Source organism: Pithys albifrons, chromosome 2, assembly GCF_047495875.1.
Source record: "Pithys albifrons albifrons isolate INPA30051 chromosome 2, PitAlb_v1, whole genome shotgun sequence".
NCBI classification, from domain to species: Eukaryota; Metazoa; Chordata; class Aves; order Passeriformes; family Thamnophilidae; genus Pithys; species Pithys albifrons.
The window spans coordinates 61,948,562-61,973,448 of record NC_092459.1 but is presented as its reverse complement, the minus strand read 5'-3'; the positions used below and the strand labels follow the sequence as shown (position 1 = coordinate 61,973,448).

Genomic DNA, 24,887 nt, shown 5'->3' with positions numbered 1-24,887 from the left:
AAAGTCTTGTTAGCACTTTGTATGCCCACTTATCTCTAACAGGTCATCAAATTACAGAATCGTTTTGGTTGGAAAAGACCTTTAAGATCATTGAATTAACTATAAACCTGGCAGTGCCAAATTCACCACTAAACCACATCCACATATCTTTTAAATACCTCCAGGGATGGTGACTCCACCACTTCCCTGGGCAGCCTGTTCCAGTGCTTGACTACCCTCGCAGTTAAGAAATTTTTCCTCAGGTGCAATCTAAACTTTCACCAGCACAACTTCAGGCCATTGCCTTTGTCCAGTTGCGTGTTACTTAGGAGAAAACACCAGGCTACACCCTCCTGTCAGGTAGTTGTAGAGAGTGATAAGGTCCCTTCTGAATCTCCTTTTCTCCAGGCTAAATACTCCCAGCTCCCTCAGCTGCTCCTCAGGGTTGTGCTCTAGGCCCTTCACCAGCTTCACAGCTCTTCTTTGGATGCATATGGAGAACATACCAGGCAGCAACAACAGTAAGCAGCTTGAGAGTGGTTCTGCCACAGCTGTGGGAAACCTGCCTGGGCTTTTTGAAGGCAACCCTGCCAGAAGCGCCAGTGTGAGAAGGGCTTAGTGCAGGGCTGCATTTATAGAAACACTTTTCCTTCATGGGATGTGCAGTATCTTCTAGGATGTGAAGTCAGGACAGAGTGAGGGTCTGCACGAAAGTTTCAGCACCGCTGGAAAACCCCTGGTGTTCCAGCAGCATAATGGAGCATGTGGATGGCACTCTTGGAGCAGGAGAACACTGTCATTCCCAGCGGCGGTGCGGGAGCACTCCGGGCAGCGGGACGGGGGCCACCTCTGGCTATGCGGGTGACCCGCAGCGCGCGGGGGCAGCAAGCTCCAGTCCCGACCCTCCGGCCTGACGGAGAGACAAGCCCAGCCGTGACTCCCGGCCCCTGGGCGTGCAGGGTAGCCGAGGGTGCAGGGTCATGGGCGACACGGCCGGCCCGGGCGGAGGCACCGCCCCACTACACTGCCGGGGCAGCCCCCCCCGCGCCGGGACGGCTCGCAAGGCACGCTGGGGCTTGTAGTGCCGCCCGGTGCCGTCCCGCCTCCCGCTGCGAAACTACAACTGCGCGAAACTACAACTCCCGGCGGGAGTAGGGGTGTGTTCCGGAGTGCTGTGTCTGAGCCCGCACGGGGTGGGGGCTGGTCCCAGTCCCGCTAGGTCGGGGCCTCTGCGTTCCCATCGCCCGCCCGCGGGACTCGCCCGCTTTCGGCTAGGCAGCAGCAGCGGGGCAGGACGGGGCCGCCGCCGCCGCCCGGGGCTGGCGGCATACACCGCTTGCGGCTCGGCGGAGCGTCGGTCGGGGGCGGCGGGGGCTGAGCGGGAAACGGCGGCAGGAGCGGAGCTGCAGCTCGGGCACCCGCCTCTGGAGGCGGCGATGGAGAGGAGTTAGCGCTGTCGCTGCGCTCCAGTGGCCGGGGCCGGGGCGGCTGGTGCCGGGGACCTGCTGCCCTCTCGCCGGGAAGTGACCAAGCGGGCGGCGGGGGCGGCGGAGTGTGCGCGCCTGTGTGGTCCCGTCCCTCGCCGGCTCCTCCCGCGGGCGGGCGGGCGGGCAGCCGGCGCTGCGGTGGTTACCGCCTCCCCCTGAAAATGAAGAGGTGGTGGCAGCTGCTGGTCCTGGGTCTGGCTGCCGGGGGGAAACCTGGATAGAGGTTCCTGAGGAAGCGTGCAGAGAAAGTCGGCGCTGTCTGGTTCGCGGAGGGGGAAGCGGGCGTGTGCCTCCCGTAGCTTCGGGGCCGCAGCGCAGCGCAGGGGCACGGCGGGGGCGGGATGCGGGGGGGGGCCCGGCTCCGCCGCGGGCCGTGGGCGAGAGCCTGCGGCGGGGCGGGGTGCGGGCGGCGCTGAGCCGGGCGGCGAGCATGGTGCACGCAGGGACAACTCCGGGCACTGATCTCTCTCCCACCGGCGGCCAAGCCTCCCCGTGCTCTGCCTCCCAACCTCCCTGCCGCGGGGCCGAGGCGCTGGGCAGCATGAGGCGGCGGCGGGGACCTGTTGTGTAGGAGAGGCGCGGGTCGGGCAGCGCGGCGGCGGCGGGAGGGACGGAGGTAGGGAGGGAGGATGAGGAGAACCTGCTCCCCAGGCGCTGATGTCTGTCGGCGCCCGGCCCTGCCCCGGGCTGCCACGGGCTCGGGAGAATCCCTTCCTGTGGAGTGGTGACAGGGCAGCCCTGCGCCCCCGGGTCTGCTTCCCGCTGGACTGCGGCTTCAGGAGAAAGACAGCTTGGACTGTGCCTCGGAGCTGGAGTTGCAGCCTCGTTCCTTACTTGCCTTTTTTTTTTCTTTTTTTTTTTCCTTCTTCTTCTCCCCCTTAATGGTTTGCTACGCGTGTCTCTCGAGGGAACGTCTTAGGAATGGTCATTTTTAGCAGTGGAATCTGCTGCGCAAAGGAGGATTATAACAAATCTCTATGAATGATAGACTCGATTGCTAAACCTTGCCTTGACCAGCCTTCTGACCCTCGGAGAGTGATCTCAGGGTGTGCGTGGGAAGGAAAAAAATCCTCCCATTTGAAAATAAACTTGAAAAAAGGACTATTTTTTTACCTTTATTGCTTTATAATTACTTCTTTTCCCCTTTTGTTTTGTGATAAGTTGTTTTGAAAAGGATTGTCCTACACGGTTGTTTTGTTAACTGGTGGAGGAAGGAAGGATCCCTTTCAAGCGTTTCTGATATGACAGTCTTGGTTTCTGAAGAGTTAACTGGTGTTTGCATGATACACCTATTGCTAGTCGTCTGGTAGTAGACTTTTCATCATTTTATTTGCATTTTTTTGTTCATTGGGGCTGGTGGAGAGGGCTGTCTTGGTCAGAAGAATATTTGCACATATATATATATTGTATATATTTTTGGTGGGGTTCTCCCCACATTTTACTCTCTCAATGACTCCTGGAGGTGGTAGTGGGCCCATGAAAGACTGTGAATACAGTCAGATCAGCACACACAGCTCTTCGTCTCCCATGGAGTCTCCCCATAAGAAAAAGAAATCAGTTCCCAAGAGAAAATGGGAGGTTTTCCCTGGAAGAAACAAGTTCTTCTGCAATGGGAGGATCATGATGGCTCGACAGACTGGAGTCTTCTACCTGACTCTTGTTCTCATCTTGGTCACCAGTGGACTCTTCTTTGCATTTGAGTAAGTGATGTTAAAGTCTTCATATCTTCCTTCTTTTCCTCTAATTAGTTATTTTCTTGTTGAAAGCAAAATAAACATTTTTATTTAGCTGTCATAGAGACCTCTAATTGCTGCTACTACTGGTTTATATAATTGAAAGTGTGATCTGATAAGATGCTGAGGGTTGCATGATACAGTTTGGGTTATGATGCTCGGTGGAAAGCTAACGTTTGAGGATTAAGGTTGAAGTGCTTCTGTACCACAAGTTTCCAGCTCTTGCTGATGTTGCATGAAGAGTGTAAAACAACAGGTTTGGAATAGGCAGGAATGATGTAGCTTCCTGTGTGTTACTCTGAGAATCAAAACTGGCAGGTGCAAAAACACTGACCTTTGATTGCTGAACTGAATGCAGGAAAAGCAATATCTCATTAGTTTATGAATTACGCCTGGTTTTGTTCCCTTGATATCTTTTATTAGCTTGTAGATGAGAATTCCAATTGAGGAGATAAAAATCAAGAGCCATACAATTTTGCATGTACCTAGCTTTCCACCTCTGGGTAACAGCATTACTTTGTGGTGATACCTGGTATGTGAGTCTGGTCTTAGTTTAAGCTGTGTTCGCTTTTGAGGTTTGGTTTGTACTTTTTTAAGCAAGCTTGTGGTGTCCTACTAGTGCTTCTTTCTCTGTTAGTCTGAATTTTAAGAGTCCTTTTCATCTATATAAGGTGAACACACAGTGACAGCAAATCAAATATACTGATTTTTGCATTTATGTTGGAGTAGTTAAAGTAACTATGTATGTCAGTAAAGAATTAAGCACTTGATATGAGTGATACAGTTTGACTTTTTTAACTTATTTTTATTTAAGCACAGAGTACAAAGATGTTTAAACTTCTAAAACACTTTATATAACAATAATTCAATTATTTTAAAAGGGTTGGTGCTACTTTATCTGTCTTACATTATTGTAGTTTGATTTGTGGCAGGGAAAAATCTTCACATTACTTCTTTCTGAAATAGGAGCTAATATTTATAAATGAGGTTCAGTTCTGCCTCCAGAAATTATGTTTGCTTTGCTAAGTGATACAGTTGAAACCCCAAGGTAATTCATTAGGTAATTCTTCAGGCAAGAAGACAGTGACCTTAACAATCCCCAAATTGTACTTGTTAAATGCAGATCATCTTAACAACACTGGTAGCAGTAAAGAAGGTAGAAGTGCTCAGCAGGTAACTAGTGGTTAAATGCATCTGTGAGCTCAGCAGATGAATTGTCATTAGTGGGCTCCAGGTTACTTGAAAGGGATTTATTAATTGTAAATCTTCTGCAGACATTATGAAGCTGCTCGAACATCATTTGAGTAGTTGAAATAACACAGTCGATGGTGTCGACACTGCAAGTGTGTTTACTTTCCTGGTTTTGAAGGGACATTAAAGGTGTAACCTGATAGGATTGCATCAGGACTGAGTGCTGTTGTATTCTGTTTGCCATCATTAGGCCTAGTTTTGGAAACCTTTTCTATGTGGGCTGACACTTGCATTGTGTGCAGTCTAATCATCTTCAGCGCAGCTTCTGAAGGCAAGTGCTGGACTTTCTGCAGATACCAGAATGTAAATGCAGGATCAAAACTAATGTTTTATGGTCATGATTGTAAAACTGATTTATCACACCACTATTTACAGTTTATTTATGTGTTTTAACACTTTGATCCTTCAGAGATGAATTTGCTCTGCAGCTGCATGATTCAGAACTGCTAAATCAGGATGAGCAGCTAGGAAGGTTCATCACCTTCTGGTTTCATTACTCCTGTGAGTTACATGTTCTACCAGAGTTGAATTCTGCAACTTCTGTCACGTCGTTAAGATTATTTGCAGTGTCACCATATGTGATTGACAACACTCTTAGTCAAGCTCTATAGCATTTTCATATATAGTTGGTGCTTATTCTAACTGGCAGTCTAGAAGCAGGGAAGAATCTTCATCTTTATATGATATAACTGTATAAATTCTCTGTGGATACTGGTCTTGAGTCATTCTTGTATCACTTGCACTCTCCTTTTAAGGAAAATCAAAGTAGAGTGTGGCAATGGTGCCTCATTTTTATAATGATAAGGTAGATTTTGGTCTTTAGAAAGCACTTGCATTGAAAAATTATTACTCATCCTCTGAAGGCTAATTAAAACACAAATTTAAAGACTATGAGAATGGTGTTCAGTTTAGTGATGCTTCAACTGCAGAAGGTTGTCAATGTTAGCAAAAGAGGGGAGTCTTTTATTAAATTGCTACTTTGAAGCAGATTTTAATTGCATATATTCCTAGTACTGTGAAGTTACTATTTATTGATCAGTTGACAACATCCTGAATTGTTAAATATCACTGCCGTTATTGGCTGATTTGGTCACAATGCCCCTCATTAACCAGCCATTTATTGAATATGACAGAAATGTCTTTTAGTCCTTTGTGTACATGTGGAGCAAAGTGGTTTTGAAATGGGCATGTGCCTTGTCTGTCTGAACTATAAGGTCAAACTGTCACTGAAGAGGAAAATGCTCTGTATGTTCTTGCAATTGTTTGGTCTTTTTTTCTATGCTAGAAATAAACTATTTTGTTCCCTTTAGTTTTGAAATCTGGAAAATAGGTACTCATGGTCCAAGTGATTCCCCGGTTGCGCACAGTGAAGAGAGGAAGTAGGAAAGAGATTATTTTGACAGCTAATTCCTTGGAAAGCATCATGCTAACATAAAAGTTGTCCTTTATCCTTTGGCTTCGTTTGTTTCTCCAGTGTGATTTCCCCCACTTCCTTTTATTTTACTCTTGATGCCCATTCATCCAGAGCTGTATCTCATGTATTTTGGAATACTCTCCAGGGGAGAAAGACATTTCTCCCAATCAAAAAATCAGAGGTCTCCAAAAACAAGCATATGTCATACATCTTGACCTCTATAGCTCTCTACATTGAGTCATGCCTTTATAATCTTTGTTTCTTCATGTTGCTGCTTCTGTACTTCTTCCTGCCTACTTTCTCCAGCTTTCAATTGGTTTTATTCCTTTCTCTGCATTGACTGTTATATCTCTTATACTCCAAGTACATCACCTCTTCTTCCTTTTATCATTTCACTGTTCTTTTTCATTTTCAAAGGGATAAGCCAGAATTTGCGTAAAAGAAAAACAACAAACCATGAGCTTTCAAGCAGGTAAAATATTTATAATTCCTGTCTCCCTCCCCTTACAAAGGAAGAGAATACAAATAACAAGCAGTTTTATTTCTGTAACTGGTCTCTTAAATGTAACATGCACAATTGCAAGCACTTTTGGGTCCTAAGAGGGATGGTGTGCTTGAGATGTTCTTCAAAAATTGTGCCTATTTTAAATTGCTCAGAGTGAGACACCACAAATTACTGAATTTGTCTTTAAAATTTTGATATGTTATTTTACCTTGAAACTTCTTGCTAACTCTAACCTTGTGATGTTTAGTTGGGTTTTTTTAATCTTGTAAATTTGGCATTGTGTTGCATTTTCTTTTTTTCCTTTGCCTTCACCTATTACATACACGTGCATCTTTTCTAAATTATTCCATGCTCATTTATCTAGGTAGCTAGATGAAAGGTTCAGAAAACAAATTCCTTTCCCCAGAGCAAAGATAGCATCCATAACTGAAGGGCAGACCTGCTGCTGTACCTAGCCAGGTCAGCCACAGTGTTTACATATATGTAAAGTCCTTCATTTGTGCAGTGGAGGCAGAACTAACTCACTTCATGCTTGCTGCATTTATTCAGCTAGGTATACATACTCAGAAAAGAACGCTTTATGCCTATGGTCATTTGGGGTAGTTTTTGCAAGTTGCAGGAAAGTGAAATGGAGGATAAATGACATTTAACAAAGTGGGATTTATAAACAGACATAGTATTTTAAAATGGAAAGTCTTGTATCAATGCACAAGTTCACGAGTTCCAGAGAGGTGGAAGACAAGCTTGGCTGTGTTGCTACTGTGAGTTAATGCTGTCCCTGTGTGCCAGCTCCCTTCCCTCTTGGACCTCCCTGTGCAGGTAGCAGGAGGGAACACATCTGCAGCTGAGCTACTTCACTTCAGGCAGGCAAATTAAACTTCCCTTAAAACGTGGGTTTAAGTGGAGATGCCGACTGAACTGAATTGACTCAGGCACAGTCATGTTTTCTTCTGTCAACTCATTTGCAGGGTGAGTGGCTCTGGAAGAAGGTTGAAGCAGATGGTAGGATGCTGGAAGGGCTGAGGCAGTGCAGCTTTTTTCTCTGTAAGCGTGAGTCAGAGCCCTATCACTTCTGATACCATTTGACGCTTGCACTGATTCAAGAAACTGGATGGTTTTTTTAGCTGGTTTGTATTGAGCTAATTAACATTTTATTTATTTCTATTTTTTGGGAGCTTTTGTGTAATTACATTGTCTTGCAAAGGATGGATGCTGGACAAATTATTTCAACTGAGACTATGTGCATACGTATGTACAAGCCATTGATTTCTATCTGCTCTTGCAGTTGCTGGCAACCTGCTCTGTGCCTCCCACTTTGCAAACCAGTGTGACTGGAGGACATTCGTTAGTCACACTGATGCCATGTAGCTTGTTCAATATTGAACTTCTGTGGCAAAATGGTGCAACTTGGTGCTCACTGTGACAAACCTCCATGTGTAAACACTGATGTCAGTAAGCTGAGCATTTTCCCTGTGCTATCAACAATCATCGTCATCTTATGGCAAGTGTTTTCTGCTCTTGCAAGAGCTGGATTCTTAGCATGAGGTTTGTATTCCAAGTAGGTGGAATGTTCTTCATCTAATAGCCTCCTTTATCTTTCTTCCTCTGCTCTTAAGTCCAGTAGGTTACTTGCATCTTTTGATGACCATGTCCTTAAAATGAGTTCCTTAGAAAGAAGTGCTGCCAGTCTGACTTGAGCTGTTAAAGGCTGCTATAAACATACAGGGCATTTCCTGCTGAAGTTGTCAAAATGGATTTTAAAGCAAAAATCATGGTATATAAACTAAAATGATTTTTCCACAAGAGAACCGCATCCTTTTCTACTTGGAAGGCAGTAGATGTCTACTTGTGCATAGTGATGTAGGTGAATGCAGTGTTGAGTAGGTGGGTTTTTTTAAGAAACTCTGTCATCGAAACTAAACTGGAGCAATATTTCTGTTTCTCATTTTGCCTTATTAGGCATCTCTGATAAGTTAGTGAAAAAGACATGGAACACATTCAGTTTACATAATTATGCCAAGTGATACGACAGATTTCTCTGGGGTGGTATTCATTCAAACCAGGTATTGTTTAGTCTTTGCACTTAATTGCCCTGAAAGTGTTATCTCTCAGAGTCAAATATCTTTCAAATACAAGGTATATCTAATACTTTTTTTCCTTGAAAAGGGACTTTCCTTGGTCACAAAAGAGTTTGCTTTACTTCTGCATTTCCCAGTGATCTGTGCAAGTATGTGTGCTGAAGTTTTTCCCTGGACAAAAGGGAGTAGTTTTGTCCTACCAGATTTTAAAAGTAGTACCTCACTAAGCAAGTATATCAGTATAATCTTGTAAGCCTGCTTTGAATTAATTATATGATATAAATTGAAATCCTTTAATCCAAAAATGAACTAACAGCATTTGATACTAGGTCATGCATCTGTACTTTTTAAGGCTAGGTTTATTTATGTGGAAATGGATAATGAGAAGTGCTTAGTTTTTCAGGGTAAAATTCTGTGACGGTAACAGAAGGATAACCCCTCAAGGTTTAGAACCTCTCACGGTTTAGAAGTTGTACCTTCTTTATTTCCCCTGAAATGGCAGAAACTTTTTACGGTTTTGTAACACTAACTCTCTTTCCGAAATAAATGTTAAATAGCTTCTTTTCTTTCTTTGTGAGGGTGCTTGAGTTTTTTTTGTTGATTGGGCATTTTTTTTGTATTCAGCTTAGTTGATGGTCTTGATCTACTGTTTCATGGAGGAGAGACGTTTTCAACATAATTTTTGTTCTTTTACTTAGAGTTTAACCTTTTTTTGGCAGAGGTGGAGGGCAGTGAAAGTAGGGAGTACAGTTGTGTAAGAGACATGTTGACTTCATGGATACCATTGTCTTTCAGGACCTTGGGAAAATCACTGTAGCTTTGGATTACATGTGCACCTTCAGAGTGAAATGTGAACACTTGTGAACATCTTTGCTTGATGTCAGCCTGACCTCTTGAATAAAGGGGAAATTCCATCACAGCTGGCTGGGGTGTGGTTTTTAGCCTTATCATAGTTCTAGATAGAATTCTCACCTGGAATATTTGATATTCCTTCTAGAGTGGGGGAAAAGGTAATTTCAGTAGTTTAGTTGTTCTTACCTATATAAATATAGGTAATATATATACAAATGCTGATGGATAATACTTCTGTACATCTCGATTCTCTAGTATGTGAGGTTACACTTGTAATTTTTTAACACTTTTTGATAAAATCTATCTTAATTTATCACTCAAAAGTTTGAGATTTCTATTGCTGATATAAACTGTGTAGTGTACCTGTTTTATTTTGTTCTTTCCTGAGTAGGTACTGCTGTCCCTTTATCTGATGTGTGCCAAAGATGTAAAATGTATCTTCTGGAGACTAGTGTAGAGAGTGTCATATTAAATAGATTTACACTATTGAAATCTCTTTAAGTTCTTAGAAGACTGGTATTGTCATGTGGCAGTCTCTGTCAGTCTTCTCATATCAACCTTGCAGAAACTTTTGTACAGTTTTTAAGGGAAAGATGGTCTTTTTCAGGTGTTTTCTCAAGTTTGTTTCTCAGGAATCGTGTTATATGTTTAGGCTCATGTAAAGTATTCTTTTCACTTATGTTTAAAATTGGACTAATTATGCAACAAATACCTTTGCTGCTGCATGACTTATTTTCTGTCAGAGTTGTGCCGCATTATTGTTTTGTAAATGGCATTTCATACAAAACAAAGTATACCAATGGATCTGGATAACTGAGATATTATCTTTCTTTAGAAGGAAAAAAGAAAATATTAGTCTATGCAAAACCTGAACCAAACTGTTCTCTTGGGTTTGTGTTTTTAGTGGGTTTTTTTCCCAGAAAAAATATTTTATTAAAAAGTATCTGGGTTTATTTGTAGGATCAGTAGAAATTTAAATGCTGAAATTTGAGCTGGACATAAGATACAGAAATTCTCTTTTAAAAACGAAATGTCTATTGGAAATGGTTTTTCCATTCTAGTGGAACATCAAGCTATTGAGTGTAACATTCAAACATGAACTAATTAATGAGAAGTGAAAATTACTGCAGAAGAGGAGAGAGTTGAGAATACTTTTAACTTTCTAAGCGGCATTGTTGTTTCAAAACAGCCCAGTACAAAAACCAAACCAAACCAAAAAAACACAAACACCACAACACTGGCTTAAAATACTAAAACATTTTGAAAAAAATTGCTTAATAAGTTAAACAACTTTATCTTGGAAATTTTTGTTGTCTTGATTGATGATTCTTCTAAGGGAGGCTCTAGTAGCTCATTTGAGGTCCAGGCTGCCAGTAAATGTTTATACCTGACCGTGCTATTCATCTTCCATGTGACAAACCTGATACAGAAGGGGCAAAAAATCCCCTGAAGGCACCTGGAACTACCAAAAGTTTATTAAACTTCATATAATTACTGGATTTTTTTAAGAACTTTTTGCAAATTAAAGAAAGACAAATCAAGAAATCAAGATGAAGCCTGTGTGTAGCAGCCCACAATAAAATTCTGTTCAGATTTCTCACGTTGCAGAAGTATTAAATGATACTGACATAAAATGGAAGGAGTGTGGAAGGAGACTGAAGTGTTCTGAAGTTTCAGTTTTATGTAACACAGAGCCTATCCCTTGCTCTGCTACGTGTGTTAGTGTTTGAATTCCTGTTTGTGCTGCAGTAAGTAGGCAGAGAGGGCTTTGCATTTGCAAAGCCTGACCATGGGCTTTCTACAGGGTGCATTGGTGGAGCTCTTGCTCAGGTATGTCCTAGAACTTCAGCTCCTCAGCTGACGGTGTGCTGCAGTGCTATATGGTTATTCAGCTTCTGTATCCCTCATCACTTCCTTTTCCTCAGAGTCCATAGGGTTTATTCACATTATTGTGGGATGGTGGCTAATGAGGTCTTACATAATGAGCTTGACTAATGAGATCACAGCTGGTTTTGTTTTATGTTTTTCCACTCCTGCTGTCCCCCTTAAGTTGCTCACTGCAATAAATACTGGCAGCATGCATTTGTAGTGGTGAATATTCTTATTAAAAAAATAAATTACAAAACAGGTTAAATAGAATACTGAGAATCAAATTGAAAACCTAAACTCAGAAGTACATAAAATATGAAGCTTGTGAATTTCATGTTGCAGTTTAAGACAACATTTTTACATTGGCTATATTGAGTGAATATATGAAATAAATTTGATGGATTTAGTATATGTTTCTTGTGCAAATGATCACTATATATCAGTTCTTAAGGACAAGGAACAGATATATTAGAATTTATTAATATTTTTGCATAAACCCTTAGCATCCTACCAGAAATTATGAATGTAAATCTAAAACATTGTTAGGGATTGTAAACGTCCCTCTTCCCCCCTGCAAAAGGAGTACCAATACAGAGCTTTTCTGATTGTGATAAATGTTGTGTACCCTCTTTTTTGAGCTCTCTGTATGTTTTTTGCTGACCAGGAAATTGTAGTCCTGGTCTTGCTTGTCCATTACAGTTGTGAGATATCCCACTGGTTGTGAATGCCATGATTCAGGGCGGAGAAGGAAGTGTCAGACCAGCCTCTACTTGTTTGTGCACATGGTGTGGGTTTTCATGGCACATCTATGCATGTTCCTTAGTAAGCACTTTTATTGACAAAAAAGGTTTTGTAGTGTTCAATTAGTATGTGGAAGAGTTATAATTGTTCCTAATTTGGAACTCTGTAAAGCAGTTAAAACACTAAGAAGAAAAGTAAGAGCTAGAATAGTGATGACTTCTCTGTCAATCATCATTGCAACTCTGTAATAAACTTGCTTCTTGTGAACGTGGTTTCCCCAGAGCCAAAGCTCATAGTGCTTCTACATACGGAAAAAGTACAATTTTTGAGACTGTTATCGTTGAACATGATTTGTATTGCATGGTGTGATAGCGAAGATTGGAGTGCGCTGTGAAAAGAGCATATTGATTTGCCTCAGTGAGTTAGCCTGGAAAACAGAAGGCTTATGGGGGAAGCTTATTAAAGTAAATACTTGACTGGAGAGAGGAAATGAAAAAAAAAGAGCCCTGAACCCTTCTCAGTGGTGCCCCACAACAGGACACAAAATTAATCAAAACAAAAGAAAAAAGGGTAGGGTTTTTTGTACTTTTAGTCTGCTTGTCTGTTTTAATTTTTTTTCTGTGAGGATGATTGAACACTGGCACGGGTTGCCCAGAGACACTGCACATAGTGAAAACCAACCTGTTGTAGACCTGAGGAGTCTTCTCTAGCTGACCCTGCTTTGATGTTGGGAGACTCAGTGTTCTGAGGTCCCATCCTACCTCAGCCATTCTGTGTTATCTAAAAATCTGAGAACTTAGCAGAAGACAGCAAAAGGTATATCTAGCAAGATAATTTTAATCTTGTTGTGGTGACTCATTTATCTCATCCATACTTTAAGAGAACTTCAGTTTTATCTAGTCTTAGGTTATGAACCTGAAGTTTCAATCTAACAAAACTTAAAATTTGCAAGTGAAATAAATGTAGCTGTTCTTTCTGTCCCTTCTTCTGTTTTGTCACCTATGAATGTAGCTTTCTCCATTCAAAGTGCATCTTTCAAGACTCTTTGGAGGTTCTTTTCCTGCTTTTTTTCACTTACATGCATGACCTTACCAAGCTTTGCCCTCTACTATCCATCTGGCTTCTGCTGAATTGTGGTTAGTATTTTCTTGTCATGTGAATAACAGTATTAAGGTCAAATAAAATCCCTTTCATACAGAAGAACGCCTCTGTGTATAGTTGTTCCAGCACTGTTATGTGTTATCAGTTTGTCTGTATCTTGCTTAACTTTTCTTGCCTTCCATTTACTCTTCCTAGCTGCTTGTTCACCCTAATATACTAAGAGCACTGTTGCTGTAGAGGAGTTGTGGTGGCAGTAAAGGTGAAATTCAAAGCCTTAGTTTTCCCCTTTGTGTAGTCATAAAGGATGAGAGTACCATTTTTTTTCCTGTGATCTGCATTGTTTGCCTATATAATTGTACGCAAATACTTAAAATCGTTGTGTCTGTCTCCTCGTGCTTGAGTCAGGTCGAAAAGTTGTTTGGATCCTGCAGTTCAGCGTTCTCCTTGAGCCTGTTCCTTGACAATATCACCTTCAGACCAGTTCCTGTACCTTAAATGAGATGTGTTCCAGCTTCTGGATGCTGGACATAAAGGATAAAATGGCTTGTCTGAAAAGCTGCTAAAGCTGGATTAGTTATCTTTGGGGAAGAGAAAACACCCTAAATGTGTCAGGTTAATCCAAACTCCCTTTAAATGGTGATTTGCTTAAAAAAATAGAATGTGTAAATAATTCCAGTAAGGCAGATGTCCCTTTCTGTGTTAATAATTGGAAATAAAATGATTAGCGAAGAAAACTTAAAGGAAGCAGGGTGTATTTTATTTCAGCAAAATATACCTGAATCTGTATGTCCTGTAGCAGGGTCACTGCTAAGTTTCTCTGAGACTGGGGAAAGCCAAAGGGAGCATTTTCCCATATCACATATTCAAAGTGGTTTTTAGAGTGAACTTCTTGCTTGAAGTGCCTTGTAGTCCTGCCTGCTTTTTCTGAGAGTGCAGGGGTTGAGTTTCTGCTTCAGAATTCAGCCAAAACATGAGAGTATTTTGTAGAAGCATCCCAGTTTCCTTTCTGTTTAGCATTCTCCGTTCCAGCAAGATGAATCTGGTCGTAGGCTGCTAAAAGGGATGGACCCACCTCTTCCCTTCTCTCTGGCCTCAGATGTCACTTCTTTTGTCTGGCTTTGCTGTTTTCCCCACCCAATGGTGAGCCACTTCAGGGAGTTCCCTTCCTGCATAGAGCTTAGCCTTCCCCTCTGCCCACACAAAGAAAAACTTTCTGCTGCTTTAGATCACTGAGCTGAGTCTGTAATAACTCAGAACAATGTTAGTACTAGTGCAAGGGAGGAGATTGTCAGATCATCTTAGCTGTGATTTGAAACCATATCCCAGCCTGAGGAAACTTCTTGTTACGAAGTCTTGGCTCTTTCTGGCATCTCTGAGGGTGTGGACAGAACATCTTAGTTGGTTAATGAGAATTTAGAGAATTCTGACTTCTTTCTTAACCATGCTTTATTTCTGAAGTATCTGGATTGCAGTTTGCAGAACTTGAACTGCAGCATCTTTCAAATAGCACATTATTAAATGCTCCTGAGTTGTTTGTCTTAGGGATTCTGTGATTTTTTTTTCAACACACTACTCAATTCTGTAGCTCAATGTAGGAGCAGTAACTGACGCAACTTTTCTTTCTGCGTCATTCCCTCTGTAATCTGTGCTACCCATATCCAGAGTCCAGAGCCAATGCAATTGTATTGCATTGGATAGCAGAACCTCTGGAAAGCTGCATGAATGCTTCTTCACCTTAGTTTGCATAAAAACAGCTGAGTTAGCTCAAAATATGCTAAACAACCAGGAAAGGAGTATTGTCAATCCTTGCCATTTCTTCTGCACTTTAGCTGAGATAGCAAACAAGGCAGAGAAATGGCCTGTTTCTCCAGTCCCATTCAGCTACCTACTTGGGTGAGTGTATTTTGTTTTGCTTGTTTGTTTGCTGTTGTAAATGTTGAAACTTTCAGCTTAGAAGGATGAAGGAAGAGCCACAAAGCAGTTAATGGAAATTGGAACAGCCTGCCTGCAAGAGGCAGTTGGAGTGTATGCCTCTATTCACAGTGCGATTAGAAAAATGGCCTTTAAAATGATTTTGTTAAATAAGACACCTAAAGCTAATTAGAGCAGAAGTGATTGTCTATGGAGCAGAAGACAGGGAAGAAGTTGTAGACTGAAATCTGGCAGAGATTAATCTAATTCAATGTAAGACCTTGAAAGGGTGATCATTCTTTTTACAAGACACAAAGCTCAGACGACTGTTTTTACCTTGAGCTGTGCAGGCTTTGAGACTTCTCATCACTGATGCAAATGTTCATCTTCAGAGTAAAATACGGGATTTTTTCCTCTAATGTGATGAACCCCAGACCCTTTTAGGATCAGGCTGCACTGTGCAGTGTTTTAATGCTAACCTCTGAAAGCTTAAGTCTCCTTTCCAGTACTTGGGTGTATAAAAAGTAGTGTGCCTGAGGGCAGAGGGACATTGCAGAGGAAAGTGTGTAAAGGCTGGGTGAAGTGAAATAATTTTGCTTTTTTACTCAGCTCATACTCAAGATGAGTTTTGGAAACAGGCAATTGACTATGAATGTGAAAATCCAAACAGTCTGATACGAGAAAAACAACTGACATACTTTTATTCCAGTAAGCGAAACTGTTATGGGCTGATATCCAGCTTGATTGAAAGGTAAACATGCCCTTCCCAATGCACATACCTTTCTATTATTGAATCTTAGCAAATTTTAACTAAGAGTTAAAGTTGCTAAATGATAGTCTGGAGGTGGAATTACCCAATGGTTGACTGTTCTTGGTGAAAGTAAGTTTATTTCCTGTTCAGAAGCTCTTTTTAAACAGTTGTTGTCACTAGCTCTTGCTGTTGCACCAAATAAGTGGCATTTGTGAAAGGAGAACGCAGGTTTGTTGCTTCTTAGTTCCATACAAAAGAAGTGAGGTTTGTTGCTTCTTAGTTCAATACCAAAGGTAATTCGCTGTTACAGAAATAACACTGTAATTGAAATAATATTTTAATTTGAGCTTTATTGCAAGTATTTTTTCTGACTTCAAAATAAAGGTTATAGATTTAGGAAGTGTGTAACTTGTTGCTGAAGTTGATCCCGTTGATCCCTGTAGATAAGACTTGCATAGTTATCTTGTTGATCCAGAATGAGTGCATTCCTGGACCAGCTACACTTGCCTTCATATTCTGAATGATGAAAAGATGGGCAATTTTGGAAGATTGTTCAACGCATGCAGAAGAGTTGGGGGCTGGGAGAAACAAGTGGAGAACTGAAGTATTTGCTGTAGTATTTGCTTCTGGAAATTAATTTCATTTACTCAAGGGAAAGTTGTTTTGTTTCCATATTTCGTTATTACCTATAAGTTAGCTAATAATAACTTTGGATATGCTGGCTGGATTTTTTGGTTATTTACTGCATCCAATACTGTAGACAGAGTTGGACTGCACTTAAGTTGCTTATGCACATTGTCCTATCAACATCTCTCACTTCAGAGCCTGAAAGTAAAAAATAAGCATTTGAAAAATAGTTGAGGATAAGAAATGTTGAAGAGACTTATGATAATACAGTGGCAGTCCTGGTTCATCAGCACAGAATTAAGAACTGTGGGCAGTGTGGTGCATAGGTCTTTGTTACTTGACCACCTTTGGAGTTTGGTTATTTACAAATTTGTTTTAAGAGAGGGTCAGAAAAGTGGACTGTCAAGAGTGGTTATACCAGTAGTGCTTTAAAGTTCCAAATTACTTTTGTGGTTTGTTTGTTTTTTTCCAGTCCAGAAATACTTTTCCCTTTTCTTACTGTTCCTGGTTTCTTTTGTGCTAATGTTTCATGACAGGGAAGCTCTGTAGCTCTGGTCAATATTTTTGGTTGGTTGGTTGGGTTTTTTTACTTCCAATGCCATAATGGTGAGGGAAAGACCCAGGGGACTGACTTGTAGGTTAAATATAGAAGAGATAGTGGGTATTCTGAAACTTTGTTATATACAGGCAGAAGTCTGCAAGTGTGATGGTCTCTCAAAGATGTATGTTTTGTTGACTTAATACAAGTATTTGACATCTGCCTAAGCTTGAGTCTTGTGTGTGTGTCAAGAACTTGATATTTTCCAGGTAAGATCTGAGACCTGTGCCTATGCTGGGCATGCCTCTCTGAGGGCATGGTGGAACTCCTTCACTGAAATTACAGTTCTGAGCAACGCCAGCCTACTCCTGAGTTTGGTAGCACAGCTGTTTCTGGGAGCTAGGCTCTCCTCTATGGGGTTGCTTTCAGCTGTGGCTATAAGGCCGCATAAAGAACACTGAAACCATTTCATTCACTACACGGCTTCCAGTTTCTGCAATCTTCAGTTCTGTGTATTATTGTTACTGTGCAGAAGTCATCTTTGCTTAAACCCCAGTTCATCTCCGTGAATGTTCCACCTATAGCCCTAAGTGAAGCAAGTCTTTGGGGGTGGCTAGGGGGGTCTTGAAACTAAAAGCTCTGCCATAACACATATGAGAGAGGAAGGAGAGGCTGGCAGAAGAGTATCAAATTGAACTTCTACAGGCATGCTGGCATTTAATTTCATTTTGGCAGTCTTGAATGTAGCAGTCTTGCAGTTTGCTTTAGCATAGCTTTTCTGTGTGTAATTATCAGATTAATAAGTTCCCAAACAGGCACTGTTTCTGATTTTGTCCACATACTCCATCCCAAAACAATGTCTCCCCTTCTCTTCTCTTGTAGTACAAATACCTAGTACATGACTGCTCTTTACCATTGTGTTCTGTGGTCTGATGCTTCCACCTTCAGCACTGTTCAGAGAGCCATAAGGGCCAGCACTGCCTCTTTGCTCCAGACAGCTTTTGAACCTGTTTCAGTGATGGGAAAGGTAAAGGCAGGGACTTCATTAATATTGTAGTCTTGCCATATTTTCTCCTCATTTCTGCAAGTCTTCCAAATGTTTCTTAAAGTTACTTTTGTTTCTCAGTGCTTCTCTAAGTGAGGAGGGAAGCACTATAGATAACGAGAGTACTAGAGAAGAGTTGCCATGCTGTGCGTAGTTTCATGAAGGCAGCATTTGGCTGTTCAGGTGGCACTTATTTGCCACTGTTGAGTATCTTTCACAGTGCTCACAGCATAGGTCTTGGAAGAAAATAGTGAAGGTTCAGAGGTGCTCTTTGCAGGCAACACAGTACAGTTGTGAATGAATAGATTTGCACAGCCCTGCTGTAATGGAAATGTTTCTGCACAAGGCGCTACTGCTCTGCTCTGTTATTCAAGGTGGTTTGATTCATTGTCTGTTTTTAACATGGTGCATAACACATTGTACAGAATATTTGATTAAGTGTGTCTAAATGTTGCTCGTATAGAAATAAAAATACACACCCCACTTTGTAACCCTAAATATTGATGTGGCTTTTTTAGTCAAGATTCTAAGCAAATTGCGTAAGTGAAGCTGTTTGGTTTAAGCATGTGTCAGTAGTCAAACTTGTGTTATAGCACAGTGACCAGTGAAACTGCCTGGGATTTGACGTAATGGAAATTTACATAAAATTTAGGTTTGCAAATTCCATGGCATAATAGTTTTTAATGTATATAATTTTTGTTTTGTGAACAAGCTTAAGATGCTATTCTTCACAAGGTAATGTAATACAGACAGTTGATAATTAGGCATACAACCCATATGTTGGCTGCTTTTGATTTTCATATTGTAGTGCTTCAGAACCTTCTTTTTTTACTATTATTTTTTGTAATTACTTCCAACATAATTCTTGTGTTCTAATTCTGACAATCAGCTTTCATTTTTGCTTTTTATGTATCAGTATTAAGTATTAATTTTTTTCTGTTTGAAGGTGCAGAAAACTTACTGCTCCTTCGGCTTTGGTCATATATCATAGTTCTAAATTTATTTTCAGTTTGTAAGATGACTCTACCTTTTGATAGCGTGTGTTGACTGAAGTGGACTAAAGTTCATTTGCCAGTGGAAGAAACTGAGGAGTTCAGCTTGGTTCTCCAGTGACAGTATTGGTCTAGTATGTATGAAAAAATACAAATACCTCAAAGTAGTGTTTGAACTGGATGCGCTAGTTATGAAAGAATCAGGCATTTATCAAATTACAGGCAACTCAGAGGTGTGTGTGAGACAGACATGCTGGATAAAAACTTTTACTTCAGTACAGATTTTTCTTGGCTGTTGATCAGCTGGCACAAAAACTAGTTAATACTAAGCAGCTGGCAAGATGGAGAAGCAAAACTACTTTTGCTTTACTCTGTTTATTATTTATTACTATTACTTTATGATTTGGGGTAGTTTTTTTGCGGTAAGATTGGCACTGGCTTCTTCCTCAGATAGTTATCAAGGCTCCCTGCCATTTTGAGTTTATTTTTCTTGCACAAAGCCTGGGAAAAAAGATGAACCTTGTTCTGAAGGTCACTGTGTCCAGCTGTCTTTCTGAGCAATGGGATTGAATGCATTTCAGAACTACTGACCCTTCATATATAATACTGTGGGCTGCCCTCATTTAAAGCAAGGGCACACCGGATAGAGAGGGGATTTCAGCAGCTGGGGAGATGAATGAGGTGGATGTCCTGTTAAGGCAGCTAAATGCAGTGGACTCTTGTATTAGCAGGTTCCATTGAATTTTTCTTTAAGCAAAAATTCATCTATGAACAGACCTTTTCCTTTATTTGATAACAGCAGAGTTTTAAATGATAAGACAACAGCTCCATTTAGTACTATTAGCGACTGACTCTGATACAGGAGTCTGCCTCTTGGGAGAGCTTGAATCCAGCAGTCAGCATCTGTCTCTTGATCTCATGTTTGTGTACCAGTTTAATAAAGGTAAACTTGTAGAGTGGAATCTTTGACAAGGAGAAAATGGCCATCTAGTACATCCTTTCCCAAGAAGTGTCAGAAGTGTGATTGTGTATTAGAATGTAGTTAGTAGCACAACTCATCCTGCAAATTGAAGGCCAACTCTAAAGCCTTGCTTACTACAGACACACATATCTTTTAGAATGCACTATATTTTAAGATGGTGTCTGCCCAGTTGTTTTCTGCAGACTTTTTCACATGATTATGCTTAAAATTGAAAATTGTTCTTCAGAAATTCCATTTTCAGTTTGTACTCTGCCAGTAGGACTAACACAGTCAAACCAAACTCTTCAGTACATTTCTGCTTGCAGCATTGCTTGGTTAGATGCAGGATAGCAATACAACAAATTATGTGTGCTTTGTGTTCTGCAATACGACAATAAAAAGATCTGTAAAAATAAATCTATTGTGGATGAGAGGCACTGAACTATGACAAATAGGGCATTAAGAATCCATTCAGAGACCAGATTAGGTCGGAATATTCTTCTCAGACGTGAATGATTATTTCTGTGAAGTGAAATCTTCACATATTTGAAAGACTTCACAGCCAATACTTATAATGTGTACAAAAATTGTTAAATGCTGTTAGTGTCAGTGTAAACTGTTACTGTAGATCAGAAGTGGCATGTGTTTAATTGCTTGAGCATTACTTGAGCTTTTTTCTGTTGCTTTTGCTGGAGAACTCAATCTCCTGCCTGATGGTCCATGGAGTGATGTGTAAGGGCAATATAATGAAAGATGCTGTATACCATTGATTATTGCTTTCCTCATAATAGATAAGTTGGGTTGTTAAATTAAGAAATGTTTTGAATATTTTTGTTTCAATTCCATGAAGTTCTTCTCTGTTATTTTTTTTTAAAATTAGAGAACGTATCACTAAAACTGACAGTTTGCTTCATCACAGAAATTTCTTCTTTCCCTTCCCCTCCCTTCTCACCTCCCCAGATATCTTAAAAAAGGTTGGAGTTTCTTTTACCCAAACAAGATGGTGCTGAGAGAGTTATGGTGATTGTGTTTGGATATTTGGAAGGATGGTAGGAAATGGTTCTCCACGGTGCTTAGGATGTGATATGAGATTATGATTTTAAGTTGCAGGAGGGAGAGTTCAGTTTAGAGGTTAGACACTAGAAGAAAAGAACCTTTTTCCAAGAACAAGGATAGATAAGGAAGGAGTGAAAAAAATTTGTTAAGAAGATTGTGAAATTGTCATGATTAGAAGGTTTTTTTTGCAAGGCACATTAGACAAAGCTTTATCTAAAGTGGTTTATGTATAGCTGGTCTTTTCTTGAGGAAGGGTAACTTTCAAATGTGGTTCCATTGCCACTACTCAGGAATACATCTATGAAATACTAGAAGGATTTTAGCTGAAACTGGTTTTTTTTCTTGTTTTTATTAATAATGCAACACAACTAGGGGTTGAGAGAAGAAGTGTACTGTATATTAAGTGGAACATAATTATCTCAGTTATTTAATGCATTTAAACTATTAGTACACAGAGGTGATACTGGAAAGGACTTGAATTTTCAAAACCAGGAGTGCTATGGGTGACTCAAAAACATTTTGAAAGAAATTTACAATCTAGAGTTTAGGGTAGTCGTAGTAGACTATTAATGTGTGAAGGAATCAGTCTAAATACCCACTAATGTCTTAGGAAAGGTAATTAATGAAGTTTGATGTAAAAAATTGAGAAGGCTGCCAAATTGATTAGATGGTATTTTCCAAACCTACTACACACAAGAAAAAAATCTCATTACAAAGCATGATATCTTTCTGCCCTCATTATTAATCAGCTAGTTGTAAATCACATTCCAGTAAATTAATTTACTCTAGTAAACATACAGTTTGCTTTTTGTCTACGAGGGAAGTTCATCAGTTCATCTCTTGCAAAGCCTATGGGCTTTTCGGGCATAATTTTTTCAGATGTCACCTGTGATACAAACTTTGCTGGTCCCCTTGAAGAACAGTGGATGAGAAGAGCTTGGTGGTGCCCACAGCTTCTTTGGTGGCTACAGGTAGACTGAACCAAGTAATCAGAAGTGGTGTTTACCTCTTGCATGTCTGATTTCTCGGATAGTATGGGCATAGTTTCTAGAAATCCCTGGAGCTGTGGTAAGTGCACTTAACAGCTGTCTTGACATAAAACACGGAAAGGGCTATTGCCTGCAGCCATCTTCTGCCACTGAAGAAGCTTATACCACCTTACTAGAAATTGTGTGGTCTGGTGTCTTTAATATATTGAACTAAAATCAAAGGTAGGATACGAAACTTGTAAAACTTCCAAAGGGCTTCCGTGTGATATATTGAGGTCTAAATATTTGAATTTTTAAATTACAGTATGTATTACGAGCCTCCAGTGAGTTTCAGTAGCATTGTCAAGAGATATATTAAAAATTAATAGTGTGTGAAAACATGTTTGGTTTGGCCTACATAAAATAAATGCTTCTGGAATCCATTCTTGCTGTTTGCATTACTAAACATCTGAATTTTAGTGAAGTAGTACTTAGGATTATTTTAACATGTCTAAGCAGGTTTACCTGTCCAGTGTTAGCTTTGGAATCGGAATGAGTAATGAATACCTCAATTTAGCAAGGTAACTTAGAGATAGACAAAGATGGGTGATGAAAGTATTGGCAAACTGCAGATCGATCCTGATTGACTGGTAGGACAGCAGACTGGTCCACAATGGCAAGTGGAGGTTAGTTTGCTTCTTTTGAACTGTTGGAGTGCATCTGTGATGAGCAGTCAGGGTTTTTACAGCAGTAACCTCTTAAATTGGGCTGAGAGCGGTCTGACTGTGAGAGAACACTTTTGGGTCTTGCAGCATAACTGTAGTTGCTGTGCTTGGTTTGAATGTTCCAGTGAGTAATTTCAGTAGGTAACAATCCCCTGATTGGACCTGATGTTTGGCAGATCAGTGAGATCTGGTTTGTCTGCTGTTGTTCTCACTCACTGCTGTTGATAGTCCCTTCAGCTCTGAATAAGCAAACAGATAACCTGCACTCCTGATTAGAGTTAACTTGTTAAACAACAGTGTGGCATCCTGCTCTCTTGCTCCCCTCATCTCTGCCACCACAGCTGTGGTGGCTCTGTAAAAAGGGGGGAGATGAAGTCTCTTTGGATCAGTGGATGCCAAAGCCTGTATTTGTGTGTGCTTCTTTTACTTTGTGCCTGTAATGCAAATTTATATTATGCAAGAAAACATTTTTTTTAAAGGAACTATATGGGAAGTGTAAAGCTTTCGTAGTTGAATGCTATAATGGAATGGATCCTAACAGCTAACAAACTAATTGTGCCTCTGCCTGAAGAAGGAAAAAGGCTGGCTGTAGGTTGCACAATTCTCCTCCCACCCTCCAACTTCACCATGTGCCTCTTAAATACACTGTTTTTAAGGCATTTTCTTCACTTTATGAGAAGTCTAAATTAGTTTCTTTTTGGGCCTGCCTTGGTTCTTAACACTGGGACTTAGTAACTAATTACATCTTTGGCCTGTTTTGTTGAGGTTTTTTTCATTTTTGTTTTGTTTTGGTTATTTTTCTTAAAGTCTGATGTGCTGGGGCAGATGAATTAGAGGTCAATAACATTACTTGTTTTCAATATGGTGGTGTGATTGATTGTAAGCTTTACTGAGGTATTGTGTAGAAACAGGAATATACTGCTGTGTGTGATGCTAGACAAGTCAATTAGACAAGTCAATACCATGGTTTATTTCAGCTGGGACCTTCCAAAAAGTTTATGATTTTTTCTAACAAATGAAGTTGAAATCGGTGCTATAATTACCACTTGTATGTATTTGAGAATTAGCAAATGGAATGGATAGTGCCATAGTTTTCCAACCATCTTTCTTCTGCTTCAGTTGGCTGATAAATATACATTTTTTGAATCTTTAGTATTAGTTGACAATGATTTGTATCACACAGATCAGAAAATAATGTAACATACAGAATAAAGATAAAACACTCATGATGGTTTGTTTCTATATTCATAGTTATGCGTGCATTAAGTTTGTGTGTGATTATCCAGAACATAGTGTTCTATTTTTTTTCTATTAACTACTTGAAAATAGTTTACTGTGTTCAGTTTTTGACAGAAAGCACTTCAATTTTCTGTGAATCTGGAGATGCTTAGTCATAGATTGACAAAATGAATCTCTATATAAGTATTAGTTATACGTCAAAAACATTTGCCTATTAAGTAGATTATAATAATATTTATAATATTTCAATTTGATCAACCCAAAATTATGTAGTAGTCTTTATTCTAGGTAGGTGTTTTAAGATATATAACTTAAGACTAGATGAAAACTTCCTATGTTAAAGAAACCCAGGTAACTCAGTGCCTTTAAACCAGTAGGCAGTTTCTTCATATATTCTACTGGTTTTTTGGTAATGCAAGAATAAATAACCATCATAGCTCTGACTGGCATGGGACTTACAGCACTTTCTTTAGGATACATGTCAAATCTGCTTTATTTACTCTGTTGATTTTTTTAAACACTAATTTATGTTAAATTTAGTCCCTATTTTAGGTGTGTAATTGGTAAAATTAATTGGAAAGTCTGCTTCTTCTGTGTCATTTCATAATGATAGAATTATGCCTTGCTCTTTGCACAGTGGTTTACTTTTGGTGACCTGCCAGAAGCCTGCTGGGATTTAGACATTTATAGGGGAAGAAAGATTTGTAAAATGTCTACTGTAAACTCACGGAAAGGTATACAGGAAATACCATTATAGACAACGTACTGTATATTTGTAGAATGTTTATAGATGTTTTTGAGAGTTTGCCTGAAAGAGTGTAAAGCCTACCTTTGAGCATGAAGGGGCTATTTTATTTGATAAAATAGCCCCCACTAATTTGGGGCTATTTTATTTGATGGCTGTCAGTAGACCCTGACATCTGTTGTGAAGTCCTGAGTTAATCAGTAACATGGTCAGGAGACTGGAGGATGTTAAAGCAAGTCTAATTAAAGATCAAAAAGTGTTGAAGCAATTTTGTGGACCAGTTGTAATTTTTGTAAACTGAGCATGTTTTAATGCTGCT

The 24,887-nt window shown here is 40.1% G+C and overlaps 2 protein-coding genes across 7 annotated transcripts in view; one reads left to right on the top strand and one right to left on the bottom strand.

The window, feature by feature from the left end:
* Positions 1-1,140: 1,140 nt before the first annotated feature.
* ZDHHC14 (zinc finger DHHC-type palmitoyltransferase 14) overlaps positions 1,141-24,887 on the top strand; it is a 98,307-nt gene continuing 74,560 nt past the window's right edge. For 5 of the 6 annotated variants that reach the window (XM_071549253.1, XM_071549249.1, XM_071549252.1 and 2 more), the window contains exon 1: positions 1,141-3,166. In XM_071549253.1, the coding sequence (XP_071405354.1) occupies positions 2,916-3,166 (251 nt within the window). In that variant the 5' untranslated portion in view covers positions 1,141-2,915. The remainder of the gene's footprint in view (positions 3,167-24,887) is intronic. The other variant, XM_071549254.1, reaches the window with a different exon arrangement.
* LOC139684659 (synapsin-1-like) lies at positions 1,251-2,748 on the bottom strand. Its single transcript, XM_071580809.1, has 2 exons — positions 2,652-2,748; positions 1,251-2,380 (listed from the first exon to the last, which is right to left on the bottom strand). The coding sequence occupies exons 1-2, from the start codon at positions 2,746-2,748 to the stop codon at positions 1,251-1,253; spliced, it is 1,227 nt and encodes a 408-aa protein (XP_071436910.1).

What these genes read in the sequence shown, in the direction of transcription:
- LOC139684659 (XM_071580809.1), bottom strand. Translation starts at nt 2,748, where the DNA reads ATGCAAACACCAGTTAACTCTTCAGAAACCAAGACTGTCATATCAGAA. An exon ending in CCAGTTAACAAAACAACCGT is followed by an intron (nt 2,381 to 2,651) that starts GTAGGACAATCC and finishes ACCATTCCTAAG; the next exon opens with ACGTTCCCTCGAGAGACACG.